Here is a 12,123-nt window from a genome sequence, read left to right as displayed (position 1 = left end):
GTTTCACCAGTGATTGCTCAAAAGACTGATTAGTGTATTTTAATTGGCTAGGGTATCTAAAATCAACAAAGTGCATACTTGTGGGATTTAAAAAAGGAGATGTATGGAACAACATTTAAGGCCACAACTTGCAGTACTTATATTTCCAGTCCTTCACTTTACAGTGTATGTGGGACTACTTCAGGGACGGTCATCAATAATGAAATAAGAAAAGTATCCATAGATCTTACAACCAGTGAAGAAATCTAGTTCTACATTTATTTTTATTAATTATATCTTCTCAAGCTCACTTTGCCAGATTAACTATTATTATTACAGTATACAAGCACACTTTTTTTAAAATGACTAATATGCAGGTTAAGTATTTGACAAGAAAGTAAACCTTAGAGTATTAAATCTGAAAAAAGTTAAATATTCCAAAATTGTCTATTGTCAAGGTAAAAATTATGAATTTCTAAATATAATTGCTTGCATTATTAACGTCATGAAACAGTAACAGTGCCAATAGAAAAAAAACAAATCACTACCTACCATTCAACATCTACACTTCCAGAAACTTTTTAATTTTATAAGCTCTCAAGTCAACGTGTTCTATTTGCAGGTAACCTCTTGAAATACATTCTACCCTTTAGAACACATCAAAGAATTTAAAATTGTGCTACTGTCATTATTTTATATCTGCATCAAAATATATTGGAGAACATTAGAGCAAACATGAATCAAACATCAGTGAGAAAATTTGTTCTTCTAGGACTCTCTAACAACTACGGTCTCCAAATTTTCTTCTTCGTGGTGTTTTTAGGTATGTACATGGTGACAATATCCGTAAACCTTCTCCTGATCCTTGTGGTAACACTGAACCCCCGACTCCAGACCCCTATGTACTTTTTCTTGAGTAACCTCTCTGCGATTGACATCTGCTTTTCCTCAACTGTGGTGCCCAAAATTCTGTTAGTTACCATATCGCAGGACAAAAGTATCTCCTTCTTAGGATGTGCGACCCAGATGTACTTTCATTTAGCTCTGGGGGGATCGGAGTGTTTAATATTGGCCGTCATGGCCTTTGATAGGTACACAGCTATCTGTAAACCTTTACAGTACACCATCATTATGGATAAAAAGCTCTGCGTAGGTCTGGCTGTTGGCTGCTGGATTGTGAGCTTTATAAACTCATGTATTCTGACATTTTTAACCTTCCAGCTGCCTTTCTGTAAGTCTAACCTCATCAGACATTTTTTCTGTGAGATGCCCCCTCTCCTCCGACTCTCCTGCAGAGATATTTGGTTCAACGAAGTAGTAGAGTACATCTCAGGAGCAATAATTGCTCTTGGTTCTTTCTTGCTGATACTTGTCTCCTATTTTTGCATTGTCTTGACAGTCATAAAGATCCGTACTGCTAAGGAGAGACAGAAGGCTTTCTCCACCTGTGCCTCCCACCTGGCAGTGGTCTCTCTATACTATGGAACCATCATGTTCATGCACTTGCATCCACGAGCTGCTTCTTCTTCAGAACAGGACAGAGTTGTCACCATCCTCTATACGGTGGTTACTCCTCTGCTAAATCCCATCATCTACAGTGTGAGGAATAAGGAGATTAAAGGAGCCATCAAAATGCAATGACTATTGTATTACATCACTGGAATTGTTTCCTTGGTAACAGTATTGTACGTTTAGGTGCACCAAGTGCTGGAAATGCAATTTCTGAGAGAAATCCCCCACTTTCACTAAATGTATAATGACTGACCAGGACAGAGCATTCACACATAGATATAGATGTAAAGTAGATTTTTTTTTTTAAGGGCTTTTTTTTTAATTAATGTGATCAATTATTGTGGTGCTCTTTCTATTATGAAATAATTTCATATTATTAATCATTTTAACAGTGTTTGAGAAAGCAAATTTTGAGGCAGAAAACATCAAGGCGAAAGATTATATCCTATGTATTTACATGGCTTTGACTGCACATTTTTGGTTTTGAATTACATTATTATACATTTTATTATTATTTTTATTTTTGTTTTATATACATATATATGTGTGTGTGTATATATATATATATATATATATATATATAATGTTTACTGTGATGCAGATGATCACTCATGGAGGGAGGAGCTGGGCTTTTCACTTTATTAGGCCCCACCCCCATTGCGGGTATTCTCAAGTTTAAACTTTCAGATTTTATTACTTGTAATAGCAATAATGTTATTTATGCTATTGAATGCAACTGTGGTCTATGGTATATAGGGAGAACATCCCGGTCTCTCAAAACAAGAATAGGAGAGCACCGTAGGAACATTAAAAAAGCTCTGATCACATACGCCTTATAAGAACATTTCCGTGTCTTTCACCAAAGTAATTGCGGCGCGATTAAACAGTTCTGCGGTATCAGACACATAAAATGTAACTGGAGATATAAAGATATAGCCACCCAGTTAGCAAAAGCAGAAATGAAAACGATATATGAACTAGGGACGATAAAACCAGAGGGCCTCAACTGCGATTTTGAAATAAAATGGTTTCTATGATTAGTTATTGACATGGGTGGTCTTCAGTATGCCGGCTGTCGGGATCCCGGCGCACAGTATACCGGCGCCGGAATCCCGACAGCCGGCATACCAACACTTATTCTCCCTCGTGGAGGGCCACGACCCCCCTGGAGGGAGAATAAAATAGCGTGGCGAGCGCAGCGAGCCCGCTAGGGGCTCATTTGCGCTCGCCACACTGACGGTATGCCAGCGGTCGGGCTCCCGGCGCCGGTATGCTGGTCGCCGGGAGCCCGACCGCCGGCATACCATACTACACCCATTGACATTGGGGTCTTTTTAGCTATATTTTATTTATTAAATTTCATCTACCAAATAACCTTCTCAGTCTTAATTTCCCCCCTTTTTTTAATATAGATACTTTTAATATATAAACTTTTTAATATATACACTTTTTTATATATACATTTCATATACTGTTTATACGTATATTATTTGATGAAGTCCTTATTTGCCAATGATATGCTGTTTTTCTATTTAAGGAATGCATTTTCATTCTATATTCTGGAAAGGACATTACACTGACTATGTTGACATTATACGTCACCGGAAGTGACGTTACGTTCCCGAGTGTCCACTAATCATCTATGCCGCCGTAAGTCCGTGGTGGACCTCGAAAGGATATGAGCACTCTGAATAGAACTCCAGCATCCACGGCTCTAAAGCTCACAGCTGTGTGGCGGCATTGCGGAAGGCCGTGATTTGGATGCCCGGAGACTGGCGATGCCGCACCAGGAAGTACTTGCGGCGGTCATCATGACTACACACCAACAAAACGAATCTAACAGGAAGCTCCACGCAGCCAAGGACCATTGGACAAAGTTAGGCAAATAAATGTATAGGGTCCAGCTGCGTGGGCTGTTAAAGGATTGGTCAATAACCATTTATATTCAGTTTGGGAGCAGCATCACAATCACTTTGCACCTTGATAAAGACCCCTATGAGGGGTGGAAACGTGTTGGTGGACACAGGACGCTCAGTGGGGGAATAACGGTGAACTTACTGTTCCAGTGCAGCGTGGACAAGGGATTCCCGGGTTTCCCTGAACCAAAGTAAACCCGCAAGCTGGTTTAGAACTGTGTTTACAGTTCTATACATTCGGTAATTATTCACGGCACCTTTCCCATTTAAAAGTCCTACTGCTACAAATATGCTGCTATGCACATAATGTTTTAATGTTTTATTGTTTATGTGTCATATTAAATTGTACTTCACTATTTGCCCATATCTCTTTTTAGTTTTCATGTCACACTAAAACGACTCTGGAATTGCCTAAATTGTGACCGAAACTGTGGAGCGCAGGATAAGTCCCCCTTTTAAATGTCTGTTTTTTAATCACTTGCATACTTTAAGTATAACATGGGACCATCACATAAAGGTTTCTTTCTTCTTCCATATGTCTTCTTATATGGAAACATTCTCATCCGGCAGCATCAAATAAATAGTGCAGTATATCAAGCACATAAATATTTATTAAAATAAAAATCAAATAATCAAGGTGGATGTTATCCGTACCAGACAGTATGGCAGATGTCACATAACAAACTCCAGAAAGAAAGTTTGACCTGGGTATCCTGCAGTGGGTTAGAAACGGACTGCTGGATCAGATAAACACCGCACCAAATCACTCTACCAACACGTTTCAATGTCCACTGTCGTCTTTTTCAAGGTGAGCGACTGCAGTGAGCAGGTTTCGGGAAGTCAACCCACTCTACCTAAAGCCTGGGGGACTACCTGAAAAATCATGAGTCTTGGATGTTATGGGAGAGTAGGTAAGTAATATATATATACGTGTGTGTGTGTGTGTGTGTGTGTGTGTGTGTGTGTGTGTGTGTGTGTTTGTGTGTTTAGATTTTACATCAATCCTGTAGATGATGTAAAATGTTATGTGTTGTTTATTAGGTATTGTTATGAATTTCCCACATTCTTTGTTAACAGCAATGATGTCTGCAGGGGTCGGTGGGGGTCAGAGGGGGTCTACGTCACCTCCCAGACCTGGGAGGTTACAAGTGCAGGGAGTCCCCGGGCTCCTCCTCCTCCCCCCTGCAGCTGGAAGGAGACAAGGCTGTGCTGCAGAGGAGAAGGAGGAGGGGAACCGCACCAGCAGCAGCTCGTGAGCCGGGGGAGGATGGAGGTCGTAGTGAGCGGCGCGGGGCAGCAGCGGGATGCGGTGGCGGTGGTAAGAAGCCCATAGGCTTCTATAGGGTATCGCCATAAAAAGATGGCGATACCCTAAGGGGCGAAAACGCGGCGGTCGGGGTAGTACATTTTCCCTTTAGTACATCCCACCCTGTAACTCTAGTTTCCAGACTACCCGCTCTGTTAGCAGTTCCTAGCTGGTCTCAAGCCTGGTCTCAGCTTCTACAAACCGGCTCCAGTCCATTCTCTGTGGTGCAAGTACCAATTCAAGCCCGATCTCAAGCCTCTGCAAACACCAGCTCCAGTCCGGTCCCTGTGGTGCAAGTACCGGTACAAGCCATGTCTCAGCTTCTACAAACCGGCTCCAGTCCGTTCTCTGTGGTGCAAGTACCGGTTTAAGCCCGATCTCAAGCTTCTGCAAACATCGGCTCCAGTCCGGTCCCTGTGGTGCATGTACCGGTTCCAGACCAGTCTAAGCTTCTACAAACACCAGCTCCAGTTCAGTCCCTGTGGTGCAAGTACCGGTTCCCACCCGGTCTCAGCCTGTACAAATACCGGTTCGAGTCTGGTCCATATTGAATATAAGTTATTCAAGCCATACAAGTTCCCCTCCTCATCTGGCTCAAGTATAGAATTTAAGCAAGTTCCAGAGTCTTGACCCTACCTTTCTGTGGCAGTTGCCTTCTCCTGTGCGCTACTCCCCAAACCTATTGTAGACCTATTTTACTATAGCGTCTGTCCCTTTATACTGTTCAATGTAATATTATACTGTGAAAGCCGTACCTGTTCGTTCGATCTTCTTGATCTTCACAGAGAGGGGAGGTCGATTTATATACTGTAACCGATTGCGATGAAAACAAGGTGCTTTATTTCTCAATGTCAAGGCTCACAGATACCCTAAATAAACATTCGCCAATGTCAACATCAATGTTTATATCAACTAAATATTCACTATCTTATAACATCAGTTATTTGTACACTCAAGCGAATAAAGATAGTTTTTATTTCACAGCAACCGACGATCTCGGCTGATCTATTTTCCTTGGAAGGAAAGAATGGTTCAATTGTACGCAACAATATTACCAGCGTCAACCATCAATTAAATGCTTTCAAATACTGTTAATAATTGTTATAGAAACACTGTTATACTCAGCAAACTCTCAACGGTTACTAATGTATCTATTTCTGAGAGTACTAACTCAGGTACTGTTACTCTTTCTGAATGTCTATACTGCGCAGTGATGACCGTTACGTTGGTGCACATGAAGTCTCTGAAGGATTAATGCATTTAAAACATGAAGCACAGTCAGCGGACTCTCTTTACATCCTGTGAAGTTATTTTATTACAGAAGTACTCTGTGTAACTCCTTTATTACATGTGATGTAATCAGATTCTGTAGCTCTCAATGCTAATCCAGACGAACTAAGGGGGTGATTCCGAGTTGTTCGCTCGCTAGCTGCTTTTAGCAGCATTGCACACGCTAGGCCGCCGCCTACTGGGAGTGAATATTGGCCCTCATTCCGAGTTGATCGGTCGCAAGGCGATTTTAGCAGAGTTACACACGCTAAGCCGCCGCCTACTGGGAGTGAATCTTAGCTTCTTAAAATTGCGACCGATGTATTCGCAATATTGCGATTACTAACTACTTAGCAGTTTCAGAGTAGCTCCAGACTTACTCTGCCTGTGCGATCAGTTCAGTGCTTGTCGTTCCTGGTTGGACGTCACAAACACACCCAGCGTTCGCCCAGGCACTCCCACCGTTTCCCCGGCCACTCCTGCGTTTTTTCCGGAAACGGTAGCGTTTTCAGCCACACGCCCCTGAAACGCCGTGTTTCCGCCCAGTAACACCCATTTCCTGTCAATCACATTACGATCGCCGGAGCGAAGAAAAAGCCGTGAGTAAAAATACTTTCATCATAGTAAAGTTACTTGGCGCAGTCGCAGTGCGAACATTGCGCATGCGTACTAAGCGGATTTTCACTGCGATGCGATGAAAAATACCGAGCGAACAACTCGGAATGAGGGCCATTATCTTAGCAGAATTGCGAACGAAAGATTAGCAGAATTGCGAATAGAAATTTCTCAGCAGTTTCTGAGTAGCTCCAGACTTACTCACAGATTGCGATCAGCTCAGGCCGTTTCGTTCCTGGTTTGACGTCACACACACGCCCAGCGTTCGGCCAGCCACTCCCCCGTTTCTCCAGACACTCCCGCGTTTTTCCCTGACACGCCTGCGTTTTTCCGCACACTCCCAGAAAACGGACAGTTTCTGCCCAGAAACACCCACTTCCTGTCAATCACACTCCCGATCACTTCAACGATGAAATTTCTTCGTTCGGACGTGAGTAAATCTACTAATTTTTGTGCTAAAATACTTACCGCATGGGCACTGCGAACCATGCGCATGCGCATTTTTGCCCTAATCGCTCCGTTGCGAAAATCCGCAACGAGCGAACAACTCGGAATGACACCCTAAATCCAAATATAGGTGCTCATTCAGAGTTGTTCGCTCGCTGCTGTTTTTTGCAGAATTGCGATCAGGCAAAAAACTGGCAGTTCTGCGCATGCGTATGGGCCGCAGGGCGCACGTGGTAAGTTATTTCACACAAAACTATGCAATTTTACACACGGCCAAGCGACGCTTTTCAGTCTCTCTGCTGATCGGTGAGTGATTGACAGGAAGTGGGTGTTTCTGGGTGGTAACTGAGCGTTTTCCGGGAGTGTGCTAAAAAGCACAGGCGTGCCAGGCAAAAACGCAGGAGTGGCTGGAGAAACGGGGGAGTGGCTGGCCGAACGCAGGGCGTGTTTGTGACGTCAAACCAGGAACTAAACTGCAGTGATCGCAATCTAGGAGTAGGTCTGGAGCTACTCAGAAACGGCATGAAATTTTTTAGTAGCAATTCTGCTATTCTTTCGTTCGCACTTCTACGAAGCTAAGATACACTCCCAGAGGGCGGCGGCCTAGCATGTGCACTGCTGGTAAAAGCAGCTAGCGAGCGATCAACTCGGAATGAGGGCCATAATGAGGTAGTTAGTAGCGGGAATATAGCCTGAATTAATTTCTATGCATCGGTCTCAGCATCACTACAATTAGTTTAGATAGACTGTACTGTATTGATGTTCCTTAGTTGTGTTGAAGAAACTAATGTCACTTATTACTATTGACTTTAGCTTACTGCAGCTCACAGGAAAGCTTTCTTTGCTTGAGTCCATATGACAGGAGAGCAGAGTGAACGGCTTCTGTTGCTGCTAACAGTTGTATCTACACAGTAACTGAGGTAAGTCTATGTTGGCAGATAATATCAAATTGTCATCTGACTAATCTTTATTCCTTAACCCAGTGTAAAATTGTCTCTTTTAGCCTTGACAGTCAAGTTAACTCGAAATATTCCTCAAATATCACTTCAGTCTGACTGCATGTAAAATCGTGAGGTACTGTGCTAAATTCCCTTCAGTGGGAGGCCGCTTTGGATGGATCTCTAGTGGAGTATTGCCATGAATCCCCTTCAGTGAGAGGCCCTTTTTTTTTACACTGTCTCTACGGGCCCACCCCTAACCTTATATGGGGTGTCTGGAGCCGCCTCTCGCTCTCCCCTATTTGGTCACTCACTGTTCCGTTCGGGTTAGTTGGGCAGCCCAGAAGGCATCATTGGGTAAGATCTCTCCACTCAGCTTCAGCAGGCCTCATCCTATGTCACCGCCGTCACCTCTACGGACCGCCTCTCTCCCTCCCTGGATGGAGTCGCAGACAGCCGGAATCACGCTGTACAGCATGGGGTTCACCAAAAGAGATGGAGGCAGGTAGGTAACGTGGTGATCCCCAGTTTCAGTAACCAGCAGCGCTCTTTCTATCACCATCAGTCCCGTCGCTCGGGCAACGCAGCACCACCGTCTCATCTTTCTCCCCTCAGACTCCTCAACGGTCCCTCAGCTCCCTCCTTTTAAAAACTCCGCTTGGATGCCCGGATATCTACTCTTCTCACTAAAACTTCAGTACATACTTGAGAGAAGGAAAAGAGAGTCACAGGACCAGTTACAGAACTGCAGACAGTGTTAGGCATCCCCTTAATAAATTGGGTAGGTTTTAGTTGGATTACAAATTTTGATTAATTCACCAAGTACCTCAGGAAAGAGTAACCGGCTTGGCTGTAAAGTCATCTCAGTGAGAACCCCAGGATCCAGTGTATCCGTTACTTGAGCATCATCTGTACAGGAAAGAACATTGCACTGCTTATGTCTGCCGGTTCTGCTTAACACCTTTCTGCTGCTTTGAACTGCCTTCTACTTGTCACTTTCCTACTAAACCCTGCTGCATGCATGACTCCCAGCTTGTTATACCCGTGATTCTACCTGCCTTTAATAAGCTGAGGCGATAAAGTTACTGCTTCAACTATTACGCTGCCTATTCTCTGCTCTGCTAAAGTACTGCAACATACAGTTCAGTGTACGCCAGAGCACAGGAACACTATAGGTTGCTAACTGCCCTCTGGTGGACAGATATAGAACAGCACGGGAATCGTTAAGTTAAAGTTAATTTTTTTCACCCTACCACGTAGCATCCATCACCTGTACTGAACTACTCGAATTGTGTTTGTGCTAACTATTGTGTATTAATTAACTGTCTTAAATTTGCCTGAGGTGTGATGTACAAATACTTGTCACTGTTTTTGTGAATTGTTTTTTTGGTAATGCCTAACTTAACTACCAGTTAAAGTTACAGTGGTGACCACTTTCGTGTTCCAGAAAAATAAACCTTTGTGTCACCGTCCTAACGTGTGGTGACTTGTGTGGGGTTGGGGTTCCTCGTCCTGCTGCCAGAGTTCAAGAATAAAGATCTGGTCTGAGAAGGTGATCCCGGGCGAAGACTTCAGGTACGTTCTCCAGCATTTACCGACATCACTGGCAAATGCAGGATTTCTAGAGGGCAGTTTCCAAATGCAGTCTGCAATCTCCCACTCTGCAGAACATTGGAGCAAGTGCAGGAGTCTGAGGAAGAACCTAGTAGAAGAACCTAGTAACGACTCTGGACATTAATGTAAACATTGGTCTTTGTATATACTGGATACTGTATGGAAGGAATAGAGTATTAATATTTAACACGATATATTGCGTATAGTATAGGCTGTATCAAACATATTTAAATCATATAAATAAGTTAAGTGGTCAGGAAAAGGTTATACATACCATAATAAATATATAAATACACAAACATAACAGAACCAGTGCTGCACTTTCTAAGCACACATTCTCCCACCTCATGGTAAGGCTCCTGTCTCTTCTACCTAGCATCTATTCTCTGGTCCAGTGCACTGAGTGAGTATTCAGTGCACTGGACCACAGTGCACTGAGTGAGGACTCAGTGCACTGGACACAGCAAACTTGGTAGAAGAAGTTGCTACCACTGGACATGTGCATCAGCTCTGCTCTCTCCCTTATACTGCATGATGTGGCTACAGTTCTAGTAATCGTATTACAGTATATACCATTGGTATTGTTTTCATAATTCGAGTCACTTGCCAAGAGGAGGGGGGTTTCCGGGCAACCAGACCCCCCCCCCCCCTGCATTTGCCTATGGACATCTACATCTGCACCAACGCTACAGAATAAGTAATCCCTGTTACAGGTGTTCACATAGTTGGTGACTATTTTGGCTGCACATGCGTCTAAATTCATGAAAAGGTTGCAAGGAACATGATTCCCTAAATGTTGGCACACAGGACCGATTATGCTCCTCAGACTCTGAACAGTATTTCAACACAGGTGATTGCAATCAAAAAATTAGGATGGAAGTCCAGGTAGAGAGCATTTTGTCCCTCCTGTAACGGGTAAAGTTGGGAGGTATAAGGTGGTGCTAATTAATTCATTTGCAAGCCTCCCAAAATAACTCGCTCCAGGAGGGACTAAGGGGGTCATTCAGACTGCTGTGCATTTTCGACAGCCAACGCCTGTCTTTAGCTAGCGATCGCCTCTGCCTGATTGACAGGCAGAGGCGGTTGCTGGGCGGGAGGGGGCGTTTAGGGGGCGCAGTCCGGGCAACACAGGCGCGCCCGGACCATTGGGGGCGGGATGTGGCAGCTGCGTGATGTCACACGCAGCTGCTGCGACCCGGGCAGTGACGAGTAGCTCCCTGCCAGCGCACAGGAGCTGCATTGGCTGGGAGCTACTCTTCAAGTACAAAAGCATTGCCGCTGTGTGATGCTTTTGTACTTGTACGACGGGGCAGGGACTGACGTGGGGCAGGTTAGCCCTGTGCTGGGCGTCCCCCCGCATGTCAGTGTGACTGATCGTAGATGTACTAAATTTAGCACATCTACGATCAACTCTGAATCACCTCCTAAATGCTCTGCCTCTGGACTTTTCTCTTAATGTATGATTGCCGGCACCTGTTTTGAACAGGTTAATGGATAAGAAAGGTGTTTCAGCACAGGTGAAGGCAATCATAAATTCAGAGGGAAGTCCAGGAACAGAGCATTCTGTCCCTCCTGGAGAGGGTCATGTTGGGAGGTATGCATTTGTGATAATGAGTAGATATTTAAAACATGCAGTTCTTGGAAAAATATTATATACTGTACTATTGCTATTGTGGTCATGGTGTGGGCTGGGGAGGGAGGTTTCCAGACAACCAGAAATCCGCCCTGCAATTGCCTATGACATGCCTCCCAACATGACCCTCTCCAGGAGGGACACAATGCTCTGTTCCTGCACTTCCCTCTTAATGTATGATTGCCGTCACCTGTGTTGAACAGGTTAATGGATAAGAAAGGTGTTTCACCACAGGTGTCTGCAATCATTAATTAATAGGTAAGTCCAGGAGCAGAGCGTTCTGTCCCTCCTGGAGCAGTGACGTGCGGTGGGGTGAGGCAGGTGAGACAGAGCCTTTCCTGTCATACTAACGTTTGTGCCAGAGTTTTGGATGAATAAAGTATATGAAAAACACAAAGAATATGTTTGAAATATGTTATTTGCATTATTCTAATAATTTTTATAGCCAAAACTCGGGAGTAAAAAGTCTATGGCAGGTGAGGCAGTGCCTCCCCTGGCTAACATTTCCACACATCTCTGATTAAAAGTAACCACATTTCCAGGACTTATACCTCTGCACCTGTGTATAATGCCCAGATGTACCTTTTGACTCATATATTGCTGGTAAATCTGGTTCTGGCGCTAGCCAGTGGCTCGTTGGCCATTTAGCTCACCGCACGTCCCTGTCCTGGAGAGGGTCATGTTGGGAGGTATGCTATAAGATAGATAAATAGTGATAGGATCAATATTGCATCAGAGATTGTTGACTGCTTTATAAATCTTCAAGTAATCTTCCCACTGTGTCAGGAACCATGCTTGCTCACAGGGCTAATAGCCTGACACTGAACTGGTTAATGATGAGAAGGATCAGGGTCAATTCCCATACCTCCCAACAGGACCCTCTCCAGGAGGGAC

General features: G+C 44.0%; 1 protein-coding gene across 1 annotated transcript; it reads left to right on the top strand.

Annotated features, from left to right (window-relative positions):
- Nucleotides 1-714: 714 nt before the first annotated feature.
- Nucleotides 715-1,620, top strand: LOC134981312 (olfactory receptor 5V1-like). The gene has a single exon (XM_063948655.1). The coding sequence runs from the start codon at nt 715-717 to the stop codon at nt 1,618-1,620; it is 906 nt and encodes a 301-aa protein (XP_063804725.1).
- The last annotated feature ends 10,503 nt before the right edge of the window (nt 1,621-12,123 follow it).

This window comes from Pseudophryne corroboree, chromosome 12, assembly GCF_028390025.1.
Source record: "Pseudophryne corroboree isolate aPseCor3 chromosome 12, aPseCor3.hap2, whole genome shotgun sequence".
Classification (NCBI taxonomy): domain Eukaryota; kingdom Metazoa; phylum Chordata; class Amphibia; order Anura; family Myobatrachidae; genus Pseudophryne; species Pseudophryne corroboree.
This window is presented reverse-complemented; position numbering and strand designations above follow the sequence as displayed.